The sequence below is a fragment of the Podarcis raffonei genome, chromosome 3 (genome assembly GCF_027172205.1).
Source record: "Podarcis raffonei isolate rPodRaf1 chromosome 3, rPodRaf1.pri, whole genome shotgun sequence".
Taxonomy (NCBI): Eukaryota; Metazoa; Chordata; class Lepidosauria; order Squamata; family Lacertidae; genus Podarcis; species Podarcis raffonei.
In genome coordinates, this window is record NC_070604.1 from 68,759,679 (window position 1) to 68,782,117 (window position 22,439).

The 22,439-nt window shown below is 39.5% G+C and overlaps 1 protein-coding gene across 2 annotated transcripts in view; it reads right to left on the minus strand.

The window, feature by feature from the left end:
• Nucleotides 1–22,439, minus strand: part of SYNE1 (spectrin repeat containing nuclear envelope protein 1) — a 302,115-nt gene that overhangs the window by 146,661 nt on the left and 133,015 nt on the right. For both annotated transcript variants that reach the window (XM_053382199.1, XM_053382197.1), the window contains 21 exons: nucleotides 22,053–22,344; nucleotides 20,696–20,868; nucleotides 19,741–20,050; nucleotides 18,224–18,388; nucleotides 16,544–16,900; nucleotides 15,042–15,178; nucleotides 14,543–14,720; nucleotides 13,278–13,460; nucleotides 12,017–12,160; nucleotides 11,050–11,205; nucleotides 9,798–9,962; nucleotides 9,226–9,398; nucleotides 7,890–8,043; nucleotides 7,330–7,473; nucleotides 6,685–6,849; nucleotides 5,194–5,511; nucleotides 3,565–3,720; nucleotides 2,361–2,531; nucleotides 1,766–2,092; nucleotides 1,397–1,549; nucleotides 176–343 (listed from right to left, as the gene is read on the minus strand). In XM_053382199.1, the coding sequence (XP_053238174.1) occupies nucleotides 176–343; nucleotides 1,397–1,549; nucleotides 1,766–2,092; nucleotides 2,361–2,531; nucleotides 3,565–3,720; nucleotides 5,194–5,511; nucleotides 6,685–6,849; nucleotides 7,330–7,473; nucleotides 7,890–8,043; nucleotides 9,226–9,398; nucleotides 9,798–9,962; nucleotides 11,050–11,205; nucleotides 12,017–12,160; nucleotides 13,278–13,460; nucleotides 14,543–14,720; nucleotides 15,042–15,178; nucleotides 16,544–16,900; nucleotides 18,224–18,388; nucleotides 19,741–20,050; nucleotides 20,696–20,868; nucleotides 22,053–22,344 (4,189 nt within the window). The remainder of the gene's footprint in view (nucleotides 1–175; nucleotides 344–1,396; nucleotides 1,550–1,765; nucleotides 2,093–2,360; nucleotides 2,532–3,564; nucleotides 3,721–5,193; nucleotides 5,512–6,684; nucleotides 6,850–7,329; nucleotides 7,474–7,889; nucleotides 8,044–9,225; nucleotides 9,399–9,797; nucleotides 9,963–11,049; nucleotides 11,206–12,016; nucleotides 12,161–13,277; nucleotides 13,461–14,542; nucleotides 14,721–15,041; nucleotides 15,179–16,543; nucleotides 16,901–18,223; nucleotides 18,389–19,740; nucleotides 20,051–20,695; nucleotides 20,869–22,052; nucleotides 22,345–22,439) is intronic.

Below are 22,439 nucleotides of genomic sequence, written 5' to 3' on the forward strand. Positions count from 1 at the left end.
CAATCAATCTGATCACGTCTCATGTGCCTTTAAAGTAAACATGAACTTATGACTTGCTTCTCTGTAAGATGAACTTTTACCATACTTATATCTTATATATGACCTTTTGAAATATTATTCACCTCATAAGGTCCACTACGAAAAAGTGGATTTGTTGCTGCTCATTTAGACCTACCTTGTGGTTGGCTAAATGTTGTGTTATAATTTCTAGATTACTGTTCTCCATAAGGTCAGGAGTGACCAGCCTGCTAGACATCTGTAACAACCACTTTTCCACTTCTTGTAAGTCAGTGTTATATTCTTCATGCTGTTTCACTTTCACCTCCAAAATTGCAACATGAGCCTGCATGATCATAGAAACCAGTCACATTTCAAAAACAGTTCCAAATAATGCCCCCCTAAAAATACCGATTGCAAAAGCATGAAAATACATGTTTAACTTCGTATGAAAAAGTTTCATTTTTTGCCAGAACTTGTTTGTAATTACACCTGTGCCCTGGGAGAGGGATGTACACTACTTTTCACAACACTGTTCTCAGCTCTTCACATGCATTGGTTCCTCAAGCTGCCTCAGTACCTATTTTCCCCCTCTGCTCTTTTTAGTGTGATCACAGTCCATACAAAGTATATTTTATGATACACTGGAATAAAAGAAATACTTTAAAAATCTAATCTAAAAAGAAACAAGAGCATTGAGAAGGATGATGTTTTGAAATGTGCTCGCAGTGTACTCTGTACCGTGGTGTGCAATTTGCAGTTCTTTGCAAAAAAACAACAACAGAGTGTTGTGCTGTGGATCTCTTTATATTGGCCAAGTGCTTGGAAATTTCCACTTTAAAAGAGGTGATCTGCAGCATGATGCACTAATTGACTAAAGAACAAGAGGAACAACAAACATTTTAATCTTTGTTTGTATGCCACCCCACCTGCAAAAATTACTTATCTAGTCACCTACTTCCCACACCCAACAGGAAAGCTCTGAAAATTTAATAACATTTCGTTAGTGTAGGTTATTTGTGGACTGCTGTCACCAGGACATGAAGAGGCCTTACTGCAGGCAGCCTATGTTTCAAGCCTAAATTCACCTGTAGAAATAATTATTACCATTTTACAGCAGAAAATGTGGCTTATATAAAGCCATGGTTTGTATTCCATGTAGCACAAAGGCTAACATTTCACCAGCACAAGGATTTTCCTTGCACAACCAAACCTTAATCCCCTCCCTGCCCCCCCCAATCTGTTCCAGGAGTTCTCTCAACCTTCCAAAGCAAATTTGGGGATGGCATTGGATGTGTACAGGCAATGAACAGGGGAATTCCCATTGCAGTTATGAGAATCCTTGTGCTGGCTTCTCCTAGTGCAGCGGGTTAGCTGAATAAGACCCTAGGTATTTTACCTTTGCTGTGCTGCAGAGCTCCTGGTATTCAGTTTGAAGTTTCTGAATGTTCTCTGCCAAATTAACATCACACACTAGCTCAAGAAGGCATTTTCCTTTTTCTGTCACAGATTTTATTGAAGGCTCATGGGAAAACACTGTCTGTTGAATTGACTAAAATGAAAAATAAAGTTAAACTGTGCTTCAAAACGAATACAGGATTTATATATAATACACAACACACAGAGTATCATTATTTTCTTGTGTTGAGAAAGAACCCATTTAAAAATGTGATGTGAAGTCATCCTTAAAATATGGGAGACTCACAAGCAAGTTACATTTTCTGGCTTAAGACTTCACTCACTTTTGTAGCTCACAATATTTATTTACCTTATATTTGGATAGCTGTGCCTTCTTCTCATATAATTCCATTTTGGGATCCACTGTGGTATGTAGTACAATCTGATACTCTGACAGCCACTGAGTCTGTACTTTGTACTTATCTAAGAATTCCTTTGTCAGGTGGAGACATTTCTCTAAGGTTGTGTGTTCTTTCCTGATGGAGCTGGTCATCTCATCAAGTTGCTCCACACAACCATTGATCTCTTTCTTTAGCTGTTCCCCTTCATTTGCCTCCATGTACTTAATAGCTTTCTCTCCTTTTTCACGTGCTGATTTCAGTAAATTATGACCCACATCCATGTCACTCATGAGATCCTGTAAGAAGAAAAATGGACAGTGGATATTTTGGCCTGCGACTGAAGAGTAAATTACTTCTGCAGATTCAGTTTTATTCCTACTGCTGAGCATCAGGTGCTTGGTGAATACATTTTTATTTAATCAGTCGTTCTGAGTGAGCTTTTCCTTCTATTATGGTCAATTGTAACTGATTTAAGCTTTCTTATCTTTTGCAACCTCATTATGTACTGCTGATAAAATATGTGTTGTTTTAAATTGCTGTACCAGTGTCATATGCAAACTATACCTCAAGCTTCTGCATCTTCTTCTCCATTGCTGCTTTATCTACAACATCAGACTTCGTCACAACATTTCTGAATTTCCTAAGAGTAGCTCCAAACCATTCCTTGTAAGCAGCAAAGCACACTTCAGATTCATCCATACTTCGAATTTCATCTTCAAGGAATTTTATTTGCTCCTGCAAGCAAATTTTAAACAGGTCTCAATATTGACTATTTATCCATTTCTTGTATCTCTTTCCATTTCTTGCATCTCTTTTAGTAACTACAAAAGACACTGTTTATAAATAAAACATAGATCAGAAGAGGCACTTACTTTCTCCCCGTACGTTTCCGAATACAATTCAAAGTGTTGGTACTGACCTTTAAAGTCCTAAATGGCCTTGGTCCCGTTTAGGAGCGTCTCCACCCCCATCTTTCAGCCCGGACACTGAGATCCAGTGCCGTGGGCCTTCTGGCGGTTCCCTCACTGCGAGAAGTGAGGTTACAGGGAACCAGGCAGAGGGCCTTCTTGGTAGTGGCACTTGCCCTGTGGAACGCCCTCCCAACAGATGTCAAGCCAATAAGCAACTATCTTATTTATAAAAGACACCTGAAGGCAGCCCTGTTTAGGGAATTTTTAATGTTTACTGCTGTATTGTGTTTTTAATATTTGGTTGGGAGCCGCCCAGAGTGACTGGGGAAACTCAGCCAGATGGGTGGGATATAAATAATAAATTTATTATTATTATTATTATTATTATTATTATTATTATTATTATTATTATTTCTACTACTACTAGATCATTCCTGCCACACACACATAAATACCAAGCTTACTGGTCTACTTCAAGTGCCTACAGGAAAACAGAGCCTTCTGTGTGCTTCTGCGGATAATATAAGCTTCCTTCATCCTTTATTTCCATGTGTTGAAGGAGCAGCAAGACTACACTGCTGGCCCTGCCTCTATTATCATCCCTATCCTCATATGGATATATCAGCAAGGAAAAGCTACATCTAGAAGATAGAATGGGACTGGAAGCAGACCATTAAAATCGGTGGCAGCTTTAAAATTAAATGGACTGAAGGACTCCTAAACTGAAGTTAGGACTGTCTATATGTGAACCAGTTGGCCTGATGGAAAAAACCCCTGCTATTTTTCAATTAACAGTGAACTCCCCACCCCCCTCTCTCTATATATATTCTACTTCCTTTTTCATTTTTATAACTCACCAGTACTTGAAGAACTAGAGCTTGGTACTGAGAGGCAAGGTAGGTTGCTTGCCTTCCCATCCTGCTAGAAGTATGACTCTCCTCCAGAATTTGCTGGGCTAACAATCCAACTTCTTCAACTTCATCTTTATAGACTGTTATCTCCTCGTGCCATTTCTGTGGAAAAGAAAAATGTTCATTTTTATAATAATACAGAAGTGACAAAAATGTGGTTTAGGAACTATTAAAATGAAAACAGAAGAATGGAACCTCTCTTTGTGAAATAAACAATTATAAGCATGGCATTTTAAACATAGAGCACTTATACTATATTATTTTTGTGCAATAGAAAAAGAACACTGAAATAATGAAGCCCAATCCTAAACACTGATTCAGATTAATGTTCCACTACTGGGTGACATACAAGAATATGTGGATGTGCTTTGTTTGCAGATTTATATTTATGTGTACTGAATTTCTATTCAACTACCAATTACATACCCTACACATAAATGTACACACTTAATCTCCTTCCTCACATGATCATAGATTGTTCAGCTGACTCAGTCACACACACACACACACACACACAGACGGGTCACAGATCCCATTATTTTGCACCTACGCATACATTTACACAACTCATTTTCACATGGAGCCAAATCACTGATAAGCACTGTTTCATGTCTTCTGTACTCTTCTGCACCAGCAACACATAACCAGTCTATCACTAAGCTCCAATCTATCTCTGTATCCCAACTAAAAGTACACAATCAATCCCAGCAAGTACCTCCACAAGGAAAGCCCTTACAGTATACAAAGGCCACGACCTCTCTTATATTTATCCTGAACTCAATGGTAGAGCAAGTAGGGAGAGCAACTCGGGGAGCGGGTGGCGCTGTGGTCTAAACCACTGTGCCTCTTGGGCTTGCTGATCGGAAGCTCAGCGGTTCAAATCCTCTCAACAGGGTTCGCTCCTGTTGTTCTTTCCCAGCTTCTGCCAACCTAGCAGTTCAAAAGGATGCCAGTGCAAGTAGATAAATAGGTACCGCCACGGTGGGAAGGGAAATGGCATTTCTGTGTTCTCTGGTTTCTGTCACGGTGTTCCATTGCGCCAGAAGCAGTTGGTCATGCTGGCCACATGACCCTGAAAGCTGTCTCTGGACAAATGCCGGCTCCCTCAGCCTGAAGCGAGATGAGCACTGCAACCCCATAGTTGCCTTTGACTGGACTTAACCATCCAGGGGTTCTTTACCTTTACTTTTTTACTTAGTAGGCCAGAGCAAGATGAGTATTCTTATTCCAGCCAGGATTCACTAATATGTTCCATGGTACTTTATTATTTCATCTATTTTTATAATGGTCCACCAGAGAAAGATACGCACATCGTTCACACATTGCAATAATATTGGTGACCTGTGTTCAGACTGGAAACATTTGCATTTACATTTATCCAAGAAATACCAAATAGTTGGCATAGGTAGAAATAAATGCCCAGTTTTCAGATGTACAAAATTACTTACTATGTCAGCACCTGGAACAAATTAGTTAGCAAGCTCATTGGCAGGACAAATGCAAATTAGCAGGCTGTACATTCTAAATGTAAATCCAGGCCCATTATAAATTAGCATCATCATATAACTTAATCACCTTCATTTGTTGTAGCTGCATTTCCTTTGTGGCTCTGTCAGACTGCCGCCCATTTCTGATGTTAACTTTCTCCTCCAGAGTTTTGAGCCACTCATCCACCTTCAGAAATTTGTCCTCCATCAGCCTCAGTCTGCTTAGGGTAGTGTTTAGTTGCATCCTGACCTCAGAAAGCTTGTGTTGATAGACTGTCCAGTCTTGACGTACAGACTCTAGTACTCTGTCTTCCAACTGGGGTATACCCCATGGGATTACTTCTTCCCTGACATGGAGTGCTGCATTAAGCAAGGCCTGTCCCTCAGCACAATGCATCTGTAATTCCTGAAAATGCAGGAAGATTAGTACGAATCATTCCATAATTCCGTACTGAGATTCTGTATTACAGTATAAGCCCCTACATTCAGCTGGCATATATTTGAGACTGCATAAGTGCATTTCAAAGTTCTCACAGACATCAGTTTACAATGAACAGATTATCATATAAAATTTCATAATATTTGCAACCAAATAACACACATCATTGCCTGTGATACAGTGGTACCTCGGGTTAAGAACTTAATTCGTTCTGGAGGTCCGTTCTTAACCTGAAACTGTTCTTAACCTGAGGTACCACTTTAGCTAATGGGGCCTCCTGCTGCCACCGCCACGCAATTTCTGTTCTCATCCTGAAGCAAAGTTCTTAACCCGAGGTACTATTTTTGGGTTAGCGGAGTCTGTAACCTGAAGCGTCTGTAACCTGAGGCACCACTGTAATGAACTTTGGTGGTTGGATACCTATCAATGTGGAAGCAAAATGGGGGTACCCAAAAATAAAATAGAGATTATAACATTCTCCCTATGAGTATAGAAGCATATCAGTTTGTAAATAAAAAGAAAAGTATTTTTTAAACTATACTCAGATACCGCCATCAAACAGCCTGATGACGATCAACAAACCTCCTTGATGTACAGTGTGTTTTGAAGTGTCAGATGAAAAAGAGAGAGAGCAAAAAAAGAAAAAGGAAACTTGGGAGAAGAACAGTTATGTTCCAGTAAGAACAGAAAATTGGCCCGCTCAAGGTTCCAATAATTTATAGGGATGCATGAGGATAGAGAAGATGCATGCGGTGAGGTTTCAAACTCCCCTCCCCACATTATACAAGGACATTTCAGGAGAAAGGAAGGAAAAGAAGCACACACACACACAAGTTAGCTAGCTAGCTATAATAAGCCCCCATACACGGTTGGCAGCCTGCTGCAAACTCGAGCTCTCCGGTGGGGTATATCACAGCAGGGAAAGGCCTTAGTGGAATGGGAAAGAAGAATTCTTTTCCTTCCTCCTCTTGAATGCACCCCCTCCCTCAAACCCTAAACAAGAACACAAGGTTCCAGGTTGGCTAATGCCCTGAACAGCAGCACTGTTCTCAGGGTATGGGGATACACTGCAGAAGTTACATTTTTTGTGCCACTTGTACTAAATGTTCTTATTAGGGCAAAACATATATAAAACTCTACCTGGAGCTTTCCAAGTGTTGCTTCATGTCTCTCTGCATCGCCTTCAAGATGTGACAAGCAGTTGAGTTTGTCCTGTTCTTTTTCTAGCCATGCTTCAAAGGCCTTCAGGTTTATTTGGTACTCTTGATGCAAGCGGACCATTTCTTCAGCTTTAGTTATTGCCTCCTGTGGTTAGAAATAGCTCATTAGTGTTGAAGAGAGAAAGCTTCCCTGACACAGACCAAATATGTAGCGTGGCCTTCTTCAAACAGATGCCCTCCAAATGTCTTCAATGGCCAATGGTCAGTGAGGATAGTCATTCAAACAAATGAAGGACACCAGACGCGGAAAGCTAGTGCAATGTATAATAAAATAATAATATCTGATTTCTCTAACTTGCCTGGCTCCTTAAGTGGAAGATTACTTTGAATACTTAGGAAAGATATAACTGGGGAACAGATAAACTAAACACAGCTTTTGCATGTAATCTGATTTAATCGTAAATTAACTGGCATCAAAACTCAACAGTAATGTAAGGTTATCAGTTAAATTAAGCACACAAATTCCAGAATTCCACGAGCAAAGACACAAGAAAAGCTTTCCACACTCTCTTTAAATAACTCTACGAAATGAAAAAAGCCATAGAATTGTCAAGAGAAGCAATACCATTATCCTGTCTTTGAGAAACTGGTATCTCTCTCGAAGGTCCTGAAGTTCAAGCTGAGTTACATAATGTTCAGTCATGCCCATGCCTTTAATTTCAATTGTCTCTAGCAGTGTGCTGTGACTAAACACTTCTTCCTTAAGTAACTGTAAAACAAAAATAGTGTTAACAACCTGATTAGAAATGACAATTGCTTCCATAATTTATCAAATATGAATTAAGTATGAAGCTGACAAGGAGTATAATAGAGTTATGCAGCAGTTAATTAAGCAATATCAAAAGCACAATTTTTATAAATTAAATACATGTTTAGAGTAATTAAATTTTTATTAAGAACACAGGATGGGCATATCCTGAATGTACATGCATAACCAGTGTACACATCAGAGTCTTATTTTCCTCCCATTAGCAGCCGTCTCACACTGAAGAAAAATTGCTTGACACAGTTTAGAAGTAGTTTATAATGTGTCATGAGAATGCTACTGCTGTAAGAAGAATGTAGAGTTCTTGGGCTGCATGTGTGGATGCTGCTACAATTTTCACAAACGGGCTTTTCACAAACCTTAGATCTGCTGAGTGCAGAATTTTTCTCCCTAAGTTCAGCACACTGCCTTTCTGAAGCATTCATGATTGCTTCTATTTTATCCATCCAGCTAGTAAACTGCCGAACATCATCTTGATAACTTGTCCATTTAGAGAGTGCTCCTTCCAGCTGGCTGAAATGTCAATGAATATATGCACACACATTTAAGAAGTTGAAAGAGGCCTATTTATTCATATTTTTTCAAACATGGGCATTCAAGAACACAATGTATGCTTATAGTTTTATATATGTAGCAGCTGGAGAGCAGGCATTTATTTTTGAACTGCCAGCACTGGCTTTGCTGTGAACTGCCTTGAGACTTCCAGGGTATAGGGGAGTATATAAATTCTAATCATCATCATCATCAACATTCTCATTCTGCTCTTCAGCCAAAGTAGGCTTCCAGAGCAGCTTACAAATGTCAGTGCCCTAAGACTTATAATCTAAAAGACACAACACAAAAGGGAAAGGAATTTGGAGGAAGAGGATGACAGCAAACTCATGCATTGCTTTTAGTTGTGGTAGAAATCTAACATGGACTGTTTGGTCCAGCTGATTTACGGACAGGTTCTCATTCTTGTCTTGTTGGAAAGGAAAAAATATATATGAAGTGATTATGGAATGCTAAAAGTCTTTGCACTCCCATTAAGTCATGTTTATATTAGCTCTTTATGAAACTAATTAATGAATAAGGGACAAATTATGGTGGGTGTGATCTTTGATATTCAAATAATGACCAATTCTCTATTTTTTAAAATTCATTCACTATATCATTTAATCTAACTTGTTTAGATTTGATAGCTGAGAAATTTCCCGTGTCTAGGAATCCCCCAGAGTCTTAAATGGTTTTGAACTTCTATTGTCTTCCTGTTTGCATCTGATACCTTGGGTTTATTTTTTAAAAAAGAGAAATTAGAATAACTGAATGCAAAATTTCTGAAAGTGGAAAGTATGGACTCAGTTTATGAATATAGACTCCACTTGCCCAAAATAGGCCAGTGTTCGAAAGGAACACTCGGGAAATGTCTGTGAGAAAATGGCACACTGATGGTTTACAAATTTAATTAAGCACATATCTAAAGGATTTAAAATGTAGTTGTTGTGGGTGGTATCCAACAAAGCACTTCTGCGATTGCAAAGATTTCTGCTTCTGCAGTGGAACTTCCCTTCCCATTCCTCTTCCTGTACACTCCTAAAATCTGGTCCAAAGAGTTTCACTGCAAATCCAAAAGTCCTTGTAGAACCACTTCATTTGATACCAACGAGTATATCCAACTGCATATAAGTTCCTTTTCAAAACCCTCCCTCCTTTTACCTTTTACATTGGATACAAGCAGACAAAAGGGAAGCCCATGTGTCTTTAAGTGTTCTCAGCTGTTGTTCAATGACTGGCACTCCTTCTACTGAAGTATTTTGCAAAACGGAGTCTCCTCTTGTTAGCACCATTTTCATTTGGATTTCTTTCTCTTGTTTCACCGACAGTAGTCCCTGTAAAACAAAAAGATTCTGTTTTCATCCTTATCATTATGCTATACTCCTTCCATAAAATTTAATTGCAAATCACCAAATTTAATTGCAAAATGAAATGTTCCACAGCACTACCATAGTTTCAGAAAAAATGTCACAAAGGTAGAAGTAACAGTCTGTTTTTTCCATTAGGAAAAATGATAGAAAGTCCCTTCCTCCTGTTTTTAGAACTGAGCCCTCACACTTGTTGCAATCCTACACATAGAGCCAAAATACCTGATGTATGCAAGCTAGTGCAATTGTGACAGATGACCTATTTTTTTTAATGAAAAGATGTTTAAGGAGGAAGCAAGTAGAGAATTGGAAGATGCATTTAACCATTTCCCCACTAGTTTTCTTGGGGAACTCTCATTCACTTACCTCCAGCTTTGCCATTCTACTGTCCAGGGCATTTTTGTCTGCTGTGAGATGGCAGTAAGATTCTAGCATCTGAATTGCATCTGCCATCCAGTCCTGAAGCTCTTTCAGATCATGAGAGAACTGCTGGTGCTCTGCTACAATTCTTTCCATTCTGGATACCTTTTCCTTAAATTCATACAGATGTTAACATTACCAACCATTCAGATAATCTATCATTCCACTAGAGTTGAAAAAAATCAGAAAGGGAAATCTCAGAAAACTAAAGTCAGGATTAGCCACGGGCCAGAAAGTTAGATCGATGAACTGTCCAAATTTCTTTGCCTTTGAGATCCCCGTCTGTTCCAGCTTTGTGTCTTTACATAATGGGTGTGTACAGCACATGTATAATATGTACTCGTACCCTATGACTGAAATACATACATTTCCTGTTGCATTTAAACTGTACATGTGGTACAACATTATAGCTATTCATAGGTCTCCATCGCATGTGCAAAACATTTTTAAAAGGGCATTTATACTTTTCATGCATTATGTGTTTTTGTTAATTATGTGGGACATCTGGTTGAAAGGCAATCTCCTGAGTAACCCTTTGGGAGCCTATGCTACTACATGAGCACTGCATGGGCCCCCAAATGAATCAGAGGTATTGTTAGGCAATACCACTGACCACCATGAATCAAAAAGGCCACAATGTTTATTTCCTTCAAAATGACATGAAAAGAACAACTGGTCTTATGTGAAATGTAGTTTTGAGACTGGGGCATCGTATCCAATGGAATTGAATGGGTGTTCACCCTGTCATGAACACCCATTCAATTCCATTGAATACGACACCAAACGAACTAAAACAGGGACAGCCTCTTAAAAAAAACTAACTCCACTCCCCTGTAATTATTTATGATGTTAAGTGGACCTGTTTCGATTTTCCTTAAATGCACTACTGCTGGGTGTGATGGTTTCTCCTTCAACAATATCCTACACTGGCTAAAACACTATACCAGTTGCAGTACAGCATTGGCCTGACTATGTCTTCTTGCATCTAGAAATCCTGCATCAACTTATATGCTTTATACTACTATTTATGCCCACTCTTGTAAGTATTGCTGAACATTTTTATCACTATCTCTGTTAACATCACCAGCACAAGGACATAGGGGACTTCATACAAAGAGAATTGTTTATTTCAGGACACAAGCTTTCATTTTTTTGTTAGAAGTGTTGCATAAAAGCACACAGGGTGAAAGCGCATTACCTTTGTTACATTGCTCAGAGCAAGATATTGAGAAGATAGCTGAGATACTCTGTGCATGAAGCTTTTGCTGGCAGCTTGTTCTTCCCAAAGCTGCTGAGCTTTTTCTTTTAGCCTGTCGAGCTGAGGTTCATGACACCTTATTTCCTCAAGGACAGACTGTAAAGCATAAGCATGTTTCTGTTAAGTGTGGGTGCAAAAAAGCAAACCACAAAGAAGGCAAGCAGCAAGGAAATTAAAAGGACGGCCATCTGCAAAGATCTGTTATGAGACATAGGCATAAAGGACCGTTCCAGATGATCAGTTCATAGAGCAAGGAATGTGAAATTGTTACCTATTTGTTCTCTGTGTGTGTTCATATGGGGAGAATCTCTCTACAACGTAGTGCCTCTGTTGCTCAGTAATTGAATCCCGATATTCTGTCTGTGGGGAGGTGCATTAATGCCCCCACCACTCCTCACTACCACCTCAATGTGGTTGCATGTGTCACTGACACCATCAGAATAATGTCTGTGATGTCATTCTTGTGCCAATCCATACTTAATGAGTGGGAGAAAAATCCTGCATAACCCAAAAGCTCCTGGGTCTAAAACTCAACTTTGTTTGGCAATTATTTTTTTGTTAATGTGCTGAACTTGAGCATTTTCTTGCCCCTACTATATTTTGTGAACTTTTACACATCCACATATGCTACATTGGAAGGATAATGTGACCCTCTCCGCAGCACACCTCTCTATCTAGAAGTGTATAATAAAGCAGGGCTAAATATCCTGTTAGTAGAATATTTTACATGAAATTAGTATTTTGCAGACTATCCTATAAAGGATAAAATGCTATTAGGCTATACCTTGAACTGATAATCTGAATCAGCCTTTGTTTAAGACAAGGCAACAAAGCACGACATCAAGACCTACTGTAACCATAAACATGCATATACATGGAAGGCCTGAAGCCCATGTATCATCATCACCTGTAGTTTCTGCTGTTCTCTCCTTTTAGCTGGAAGGTCATGCAGCCGATTGCTGCTATCATGCACCATCATCTTGGTTTCATTTAGCCAGTCTTGAAGAGGTTCAGCACTGGTTTCAAAGTCTTTCATCTGGATCTTTAGGTTCTAGGAAAATATGGAAAAAAGCTTGGCCTTCCAACACATGTAATGCAATATTTAATGCAAAAACAGACAAGATGAAGTACTGTTGGGGAACGGCTCTTCTGACATTCAAATTTTTGCATGTTTTCCAAAGGATCAGCCACATTCAGTTTGGGGCTATTAGAGTCAGCACTGCCATTGGATGCTCAGATGGCATGAAGCATTTTTCACCAGCTTAGGCTGGTGCACCAACTGCAGAACGTGAAGTTAGTTAAAAAATATGAGGGCTAGACTGCTAACTGGTACAGGGCGTATGAAACACATCTTGCCAGTCTTAAAACGGTCTCCTAATCCATTTCCAAGCACATTTCAAAGTGTTGATCTAGGTATCATGCAGATCGCATTGTTCTGCATGAAGCTGCCTCAGAGACTTTCCTTTAGAATTTTTGTGTTTTTTTTTTAAATGCATGTATATCCCACCAACATGGATTTAAAAGTAATGCATACTTGCTTTGACTGGGGTCACCTTCGTACTGGGAGGAATTCAAGTGCAAATTGTGCAACTGAAGTGAATTAAACCACTCTGTCACACTAGAACAACAAATCCACTAAAAAGGGGGGAGGGTTATTAAGAAAAGTGTTGGGGAAATATACGGAAAAGTCTGGGATGAACTGATGAGCCGGAAGATACCTGAAAACCACACAAACAACTTAGGATAAATGTTCGTTGTTGGAAAATGTCCCTACAAACAACTCAGAATGAATGTTCAATAAAGAACAGACATAGTTTAACTTGCACATATGCTTTCTTCAAGCAGAGCAGAATGATCAATCAAGAAACAGGTTATCTGTAGGAGCCCTGGGAAATCATATAGTACTCATCAATTTTAATTTAATTTACTGATCCATTTAAAAACATTTCTAGCCATTTCATGAAAAGTGGATAAACTCTTCTATAAATTCTGAAGCAATTCACAACAATAGGTTACACAAATAAGAAAACTTTCATGATAAAATACAGCAGTACATTAAAACATCAGTAGTTCTAGTTAGCATAGCATTAAGCATGACTATCCTTAAAAGGAAAATAGAAGACTGATGTTTCTAATTAATCTGCTTATTTGCAATTGGTCACAATTACCTCCAAAGAAGTTTCCTTCTGGTGCAGGGTGGAGATAAATTTTTTCCAGTCTTCCTTAGCTGTAGCAACTTTAGCTTGGATAGATTTAGCTTTTTCTTTTGGCAAAATAGAACTTAATAATTCTCCTTTGGACACTACCATGTTTAATTTATGTTGGCCTTTTTCAGTTTCAGATAAGAATTCCTAAATCAAGAGATGGTCTTATATAACTATACAGCTTGCAGTAAATAAATACGAATATAGCCTTATTCAAACAAATTTAAAAGGCAAGAGACTGATTGCTTGTTCAATCACTTGTCCCTAAAATTCTACTCAAGTGAAGACTCTGCCTCAGCTCACCCCCAGATCTGTTTTTATTTAGCACAACTGAAATGAGGAGATTCTACAACAAACCTGATGTATATAACCCATGTTCTAATTAATTAATAATGAAGGATTCCCATCCCCTTTTTTTTGCTAAACAGGCAAGCTACTCTTCACTAACTTATCACTTTATCTTCAATTTGCTTCAGTTGTCTGTCATGAAGTTCCCTTTGGTCTTGATTTCCCTAATCTGCAATTGTCCTCTGGAAATCAACAGGAAAAATATCTTCCATTTCAGATGTCTGGGGTTACATTTTGTTTTTGACAAACAAATGACCTTTTATTTAGATATATACTAATGAAACTTGAGCCTCATATTATCCCAAGAGTTCTGGCAGACAATACTAAGTAGGAACCAAGTGTAATTTCAGGTTCCACTACATTCTCCCCTTTATCAGGTGTATGTGAGTTTTATAAACATACTGCAAACCCCAAAGGACATATAATACTGTTCTTCTATTACTGTGTTTTTAATTATGCAGGATTATTAGCAAAATCTGCAATTGGAGTATAGTTATAGATTGCTTAAACAGACACAAACTATTTAGTATTCTTCATTGTATTCATGAATACACCTTTCCTTCTCTCTCTCTCTCTCTCTCTCTCTCTCTCTCTCTCTCACACACACACACACACACACACACACACCGCGTTACCCAAATCTTATAAATTAACCTAAAAAACCAAAACGTTTCCTGTGGGGTAGTACATTTCTTTTCCAACTGTGTTTAAGCACTGTTAAAAATTAACTTTATGCTAAGACCCTCAGAGCAGGTTATGGTTTCAGTTCCACATTCCTTTGATACAAATACAACAGGCAACGTTATTCAGGCATAAAATGTTGTTTAAGTGGATTTTGGAAATGCTGGAACAGTTTATTAGAATAGCTTATTAGAATTTACCTGTATTTTCTGGATATTGGCCGCAGCTTCACTGACATTTTGAGGCACATCAAAACATTTGGCAGTAGTGATTTTTGAATTGACCAGCCATTGTTGGAAGTCTCTGAATACTGTCCTGAATCTCTGCTGCAAGGCTTGCTCTTTACTTTGGCAACCCTTTGAAGCTTGTAGACAAAGACTTCAGAGTCCCATGTTAGTCAAATGAAAATGTAGATTGGGATTATGTTAGACAAAATGAGGGAGATATTTAATCCAGTACAATGCAATACACCAAATTAACATAAAAATGTGTTACACAACAAAATACTGTAGTACTGCTGTGAGAAACATAAATAACATCTGCATTGAATCTGTTATCTCTAAGTGAGGAATGATCTAATTCTTAATGCTTTTGCAAGATTTTAATTAAAAAGCTAACATTCAAAGAACATCATGGTTAAGTCACACAACACAGACATGCACAGATTTTTGGTTGTTTGTGCTATAAAGTGAAACTCACCTGTTATATTCCTTAATTAACTGTGATACCTTTGCAGAATAGGTACTCAAATCTTTGGAAAACCGACAAAGATCATTCAGCTGCAATTTTATATCATCGTTCATATGTTCTGCCTTGGTTAGGGCACTCAATGTTTCCTAGTTGAAACAAAACAATACTAGTAAAAAAATGCATTTGCATACATGGAATTATCCCTTCTTCGTGAAATGTATACATTGGCCTGATCAAAAGTCAAAATGGGATATGTATGGATTTCATGCACCCACAAACAGCCGCTGTGCTCTCCATTTGCTCCTCCCTTTACAATAGATAGGGAAACAAACCAGGAAGCTGTACCTAACTAGAGCTTCCTGTTACATGCACCCAGGAACTATGGTTAGACCTGCAAATCAGCGAGATTCCAAAGCCAACAACCATGGCTTGGATCCAGACTTCGGGAGTGATCATCAAACAACATAAAACTGAGTAACTTTTTTGTTCCCACTATGAGAGGGCTTAGTGCAAGATCTGAAATGCTGCTGTGGAGTTTGATGTATATAAGTAACAGCTCTGACTTTACAAATACTGGAGGGAAAAACCATGCTTGTGGCTGGTGGGTGGGTGAGTGCAGGACCCATGCATGGTGTGTGTGTGTGTGTGTGTGTGTGTGTAAAAAACTTGATTTGGATCATTCAAGAGGAGAGGCAAAGTGGGATGTAAGTATTCTAAACTAATTTACTTTTGACACTTTCTTGAAGCCAATTACACTCTCCAAAAGTCTGTTCCAGGTGGTTGGGAAAATCTCTAGAACAGGGTGTTGCGTTCAGAGGGAAAGGGGGAATTAGCCAAAATTGCCTTCTTTTCCTTCCCACCATGCACTGATGAAAAAACCTTCAATGGACAGAAGGAGCCCTTCCATTCATGGATGGTTAAGTTTGGATTCAAGTTCAAATTAAAATAAGGATTTCTCCTATCATGATGGTCCATGATTATTATTCTTGGTCCAAAATTATACAAAACCATCAAGGCAGCTGGTTGTAAAGACCAGCAGGAAATTTGGTGAAAAACACTTAACCCAAGGCCAGCAGGACTACTGGTTACCTAAACCCCTTGAAACAGCCCATGGCCGATTGCTGCGATGAAAGCTGAGAGAGTTAAACAGAAAACAGCACTCAAAGCTTCTGCGTCCTATTTCTGCCTCTGTTCAGAGGCCCCAGTTTCAGTGCCACAAGGACTGAGTAATGAAATGCAACACGTGTGCATGCAGAAAGCCATGAAATCACTACACATAGTCTCCACACACACAAAAAAAAACCTTCTACAGTTTGCCGTGTAGCTGGTTTTAGTGCTTTCGAAGTTAACTTACATGATTTAGTTCTAAAAGTGCATTCCAAAGTTTCCAGTTTAGCAACGATTGCATATTACACTCTCTTTGTACAAGCGGTTTCCCCCCTCCTCCCAGGCTTTTGCAGCAGAAAAAGAAAAGAGCAGAAAGAGCTAAAACGGAAACAAAATGGTTTTACCTTTTCTCGGTGCCAGCATTCCACCAGCTCTTTGTCTGTCTGCTTACTATCCAGAGGGGTCAGCGTTTCAGACCAGGTTGCGAGGAGTGTGCTGAAGCGCTGCAGGGCCTCTTCCAGATGAGAAGCTTGCATGGTGAATTCCTGCTCTGACAGGGCCATCTGAGTGTCCAGCTCCTGCAAGCTGTTTCGGGTTTGGAATGCACTCTCTTCCCACTGCTTCCAGTCGGAGTGAAGGGCCTGCATTTCGGTCTCTATGTGCTTGCACCCCTGAACAGTTGTGTTCTTTTTCACCGCTGGAGCCAGCGTCTGAACTCTGTTTAGGCGGCCCTCACCAGTCTGTCTGGAATCTATCAGCTCCTGCAATGGAATATCGCCATGGCAACTGAAATGGCTGTGATCCACTTCAGCTGGATAACGGCATGCTTACTACAAAACGACACACAGCATTCTGCAGAAGAGCTACACTGACTGCTCCATGTTCACAAACAGTTTCACCAAAAATATATATTTTCTGAACAGTGCCGAGTCTGTGCTAAAATGTAAGTGAAAGGTTAAAATAACAAAGCAGGAAAAAGAAAAGGGAAAGCTGTGCACCAAGTAGCAACATTAGCACCAAGTTACAGAGTTTCAGAATCTAAAGCCCTTATATTTTCCTAGAAAACAAAGTTCAGATTGATTAAAATTAACATGGCATGCGGTCTATTTTATATGATATAGATTGTTGTATATTCTGGACAGTCTTGAACTGAGCTGTAAGGTCAGACGCAGCAACTGGAAATATAGAAACATTCAAGGAGACAAAGCACCCACAACTAGTGTTTCGTTTTGGGTACAATAACTTAAGGATGGTGTTATCCTCAAATTACCAAGTGGCCAGTTGCCATGTGGTATATGCACTTGTTCCATTATTTCACGATTTCTGATTCTTCATCTTCTTGTTATTACAGTCGTACCTCGGAAGTCGAACAGAATCCGTTCCGGAAGTCTGTTCGACTTCTGAAACATTCAACTTCCAAAGCGCAGCTTCTGATTGGCTGCAGGAAGCTCCTGCAGCCAATCGGAAGGCACTGAAGCCCTGTCGAACGTTCAGCTTCCAAAAGAACGTTCAAAAACCGGAACACTCACTTCTGGTTTTCGATCGTTCGGGAGCGGGAACGTTTGACTCCCAAGGTGTTTGGGAGCCGAGGTATGATTGTATTAACTAATCTTATATAGCCAGTCATCAGCATAAAATCCCTGACTGACTTACTGGGCAAAGAATAAAATACATTATTACAAATACAAAGTGACAGTTTAAAATACCAACAAAAATAAAACACAGCATAAAATGTTAATGTTTTAGCATACAGAAATACAGTCAGCTAGCAGCTCAATAAATAAAACACAGCTTACACAATGAGAAGCCAAGTTTTGTTTGTTTAAAATGTTACCTGTTTAAAAAAACTGGATATGTATATATAGAAAAGCCTTCAACTACTTATGCTGTGTATAATTTTGATTAATTTTAAATAGCTGCAGTTCAGCAGTAGAGCTCTTAACATAATTTGAAGTAGCAGCTAAGCTCTCAGCTGAATTTGTAATATATAATAGTGTTTTCTTTTCTTAATGCTTATTTTACCATGTCTTGACTGATATTTGCTAAAGTTAATAGGTTAATAAGCTACTGCAGTAGTTTCTCACATTAATTTTGGTCAGTTTTTTCTGTATGGCTGATGAATCCCCTGATGCATCTGACCAGCGGTGAAGCTCTTCTTTTGCGGAATTAAGCCAGTCGGTGAATTCATGAACTGCATCGAGGTATAGTAGATGGTCCTTAACAATATCTTCCACTCTCTTCATTTTTTCCTATAAGTGAAAAGGTTGTGTTCAATGCGGTGTTTACAAAATAACAATGCAATGAGATAGTTCTGCCAGAGGACCTATATTTGTCTAGTTTCTACCCACGAAAACAGACCTCACCAACATTTCACCCCTGGAAAGCCTCAGTGACGCTGGGGATGGGAAGTCAGGTAAGTGCCCCTGCCCTGCCAAACTACCAGTCTGAACCCAGAAAAGCTGTGGTTGATCTTAACTATGATTTAGACAAACAAGTCATCTTCAAACCATGGTTTATGATCCTATTTGTTTTCTTAATTACCTATCAGAATTAACCACAGTGCTGGTTGTGGGCATACTACTAAACCATGCGTGACTGAAAATGAATGTGAAAGCTTCCAATCTTCCCCTTGCAGTTGTGCCAGAAGAAGAGAGGAGAGGAGGACACACAAGCATGGACTTGTGTATATAACAATAAACCACAGTTTAGTTTTATACTAACTGAATCAGATCACTGTGAGTATAAATTATGTGAACGCTGGCAATGTATATTGTTCCAATAATATGGTTCTCTGTAGTGGTAGAGTTTGACTAGCCTTCAAGATGTTGTTGTACTCTAATTCTCAGCAGTCCCAGTCAATATGGCTAATAGGGATGATGGGAGTTGTAGTCCACTGAATTTTAGAATGCACCACACTGGCTACCCCAATACAGGGCCTCTTTGCTCTAGCTACACACATGATGAAATATTCTTATAACTGCAGCAATATGTTTTAGTCCAAAGGAATATACATGATGAGTCACACATATCTTATGACTGAATCGTTCCCTTGCATCCCAAGATAGCAGAGCTGTTTGATTCTTTCAGGATTTGCTTATCCAATAAGCAATGTCAGATAATGAACCATATTTCCTTCTGGAACTCACTGCACTGAACTCTTGCTTGAAGCCACTGAGCAGACAAGATAAACATCTACTTAATTTTTTGTTTGCTTTCTTGCATAGACTCTACATTTTCCCAGTTGCAAATATTTATTCTCTACTATATTTCCAATAACCTTCTGTCAATATTTGCCTGTCCTTTCATGATAAATAGAACCAATTGTATTGGAATGATCCAGACTCAAATCTTAGTTCCTCCTGAGTTCTCTGACAGTTTTTAAGCATCTCATGGTCAGCATAGTGCAAATGATGCCTGTCCCTCTTGCTCTCCTTCTCGGTGTGTTGCAGTGACTCAGTTGGATGGAAGTTAGATGAGTGGCCCAGCTGCAACATGGTGTCCGCTGCTGATGCAGCTACTCCAAAGAAGTTTAAAGCATTTAAGCACAGCATCTTGGATTAATATACTTCCATCTATATGGGATAGCATACATCATATTTACCTTGACTACAGTTGCAATGTCACTGAACTGGATTTTCAGCTCCTGTTGAGCAGCCTCTCTGAAAGAATCATCCTCTGTTTTCTCATACAGTTCTCTGGCTTTACCCATGAGCTGGTGCAAGTCTTTAGAATGGTTTTCCACTTCTGCAACAATAGTCTGGAAATGGTCCAGCAGGGAGAATTTCTCTTTCAAGCCATTCTGAGGCTCCAAAGGCTGCTCCACTTTGTGGTCTACTGACTCCAGCCACTGGTCTAGCTGACTTTTCCTCTCCAGATATTCATCCCACTGATGAATCACAGACTCAAGCAAGCTTGCAGTAAAGAAATACACAGTGCATTTAAAATCTTACACCATTTAAGAGAATGAACTAGATTTAGGGCTGCTGTAAAACATCTGCCAATTCAGCCCCCACCCCAAATCACAGGTGGCAACTGGGAAAGAAAATTTTGTTATTATTGAGGAGTGAGGGGGAAATAATCGAAATGATTTGGGGGCGGAGAAGGTTACATTTCTCTTACTTAACCTATTTCATGAACAGTTGTTTGTTTCCTTCTCATACCACCCCTCCTTATTCTTGAAAAGAACATGTTTTACACAGAAGACTGGCGAGTAGCCATCACTGCCATGCCCCTAAGGCACTCTGCTCAGAACTGGCTAGTTGGTTTTGGCTGGCCCTTCTCTCCCACAGCAGCCTGCCAGGCTCCCATTCCTCAGTGTTCTGGAGGGCCTCATTGACCTTCCAGAGATACTTTGTCAGGGTGCAGGCAGATGCAAGATCAAGGAGGGGACCAGAAATTTTTCTTTCATGAACTTCCTTCCTTTCACTTATCTTAGAATCTAAATCAGTGCAAATCAGTCCTAAGCGAATTAATCAATCACCAAGTAAGATGAACTCTCAGTGAAGAAAATTACCAAACAATGATCACAAGTATATGTAGAAAGCGAAATAACTTACCTTTGACAGCTCAGTGAGGTATTGATAATGCTGCTCCAGAGATCTTTTAATGTTTTCAGTTGGGTCTGTATTGCTTTCTGCCCTTCCTCATTGCTACTTTTAAGGGCTTGTTCACCTTTGCCAATGGCCATATTTAACTTGACTTCTCCCTCACCTTTCATTAAAAGGATCTCCTAGGAAGCAAAAGGACTGTAAAGCTTCAATAGTTTACCCACAAGAAGAATGCTACCCATCAAGTTTTGAAACAAAGGCTGTATCATATGTGACATTAGAAAAACCTGTGTAGTTTTTTCTATAGACAATACTGAATTCTAGATTCCTCTTAGCAACCCCTTTCAGGATTATTATAGAATTACAATAATAGTTCAGCCTGATCTAGCTTTTAAAGTGTTGTCACAACTAGCACTAAAGATGAAAGAATATATTGGGTACCCTTGGCCAGTAAGCCACAGAAATAAATGGATAGGTTCAGCTTTTGAAAGCAAGGGGAATTTTGTCTCTTAGAGTAGAGGAGTAATTCTGATTACCATTTGGCCTGCTTGAGGGATGGTGATGATAATGATGCTTTAAAAGGTAAAGGGACCCCTGACCATTAGCTCCAGTTGTGACCGACTCTGGGGTTGTGGCGCTCATCTCTCTTTATTGGCCGAGGGAGCCGGCGTGCAGCTTCCGGGTCATGTGGCCAGCATGACTAAGCCACTTCTAGTGAACCAGAACAGCGCACGGAAACGCTGTTTGCCTTCCCGCTGGAGCGGTACCTATTTATCTACTTGCACTTTGACGTGCTTTCAAACTGCTAGGTTGGCAGGAGCAGGGACCGAGCAACAGGCGCTCACCCCATCACAAGGATTCTAACCACTGACCTTCTGATTGGCAAGTCCTAGGCACTGTGGTTTAACCCACAGCGCCACCCGCATCCCAATGATGCTTTAGTTGCCTGTTATTACTCATGGTGGGTCCTTTTTAAAAAAACTGTGGCTGTTATTTTAGTTTTTAATCTTAGTGTTCACTTCATGGTCACTTGTGTTTTGGTTTAACAGCTGAATATTTTTCTTTTCAAAAGTGACACATAAGGTTACAAGTGAGGAAATAAAGACAATTTATTTTCAGTACTGTATTTTCAGTAACCCATTTTTGTCTTTGATCTCTGTTAACTAAAGATTGAGTTTTATCTGGATTTAGGAAGCATATGAGGATAAGCATTTGAAACCTTTGCCACCTGGGTGCCTCACATGCTTTGGACTACAACTCCCATCAGCCCCCACCAACACAAGTGCTGGTAATTGTCACAAAAACTTCTGGAGGGCACCCAGCAAACAGTTCTGATACAAACAGGTCCATGATTTTGTTACTTCACCTGTATTTGCATGAGGCGTTTCTCCAGCACGACTTTGCTCCCAATGGTGCCCTCTGCAGAGGCCAGCTTTTCTTGCACATCTTTCACCCAGGTCCACATACCCTGCAGAGCTTCTTCTAATGCTTGGTGTTCCTGGAGAGCCACCTGAGAGGTCTTCAGCTTTTCCTTCACTACTTTGATTAGGTTATGGTAAGCAGAGAAATGCTGAGAAGCCAGACGGACTTCCTTCCCAGTACTATATCCTTTCTCATTTAAAACCTGTGATTTCTGGGTCAGTTTATCAAAGGATTCTCTAAACAAAAACGGAGAAGAAAGCTTATGGAGTTACACATATCTCTGTGTGATATGAAAAACTATGGACAATGTTCATTATTGCAATATAGTTCC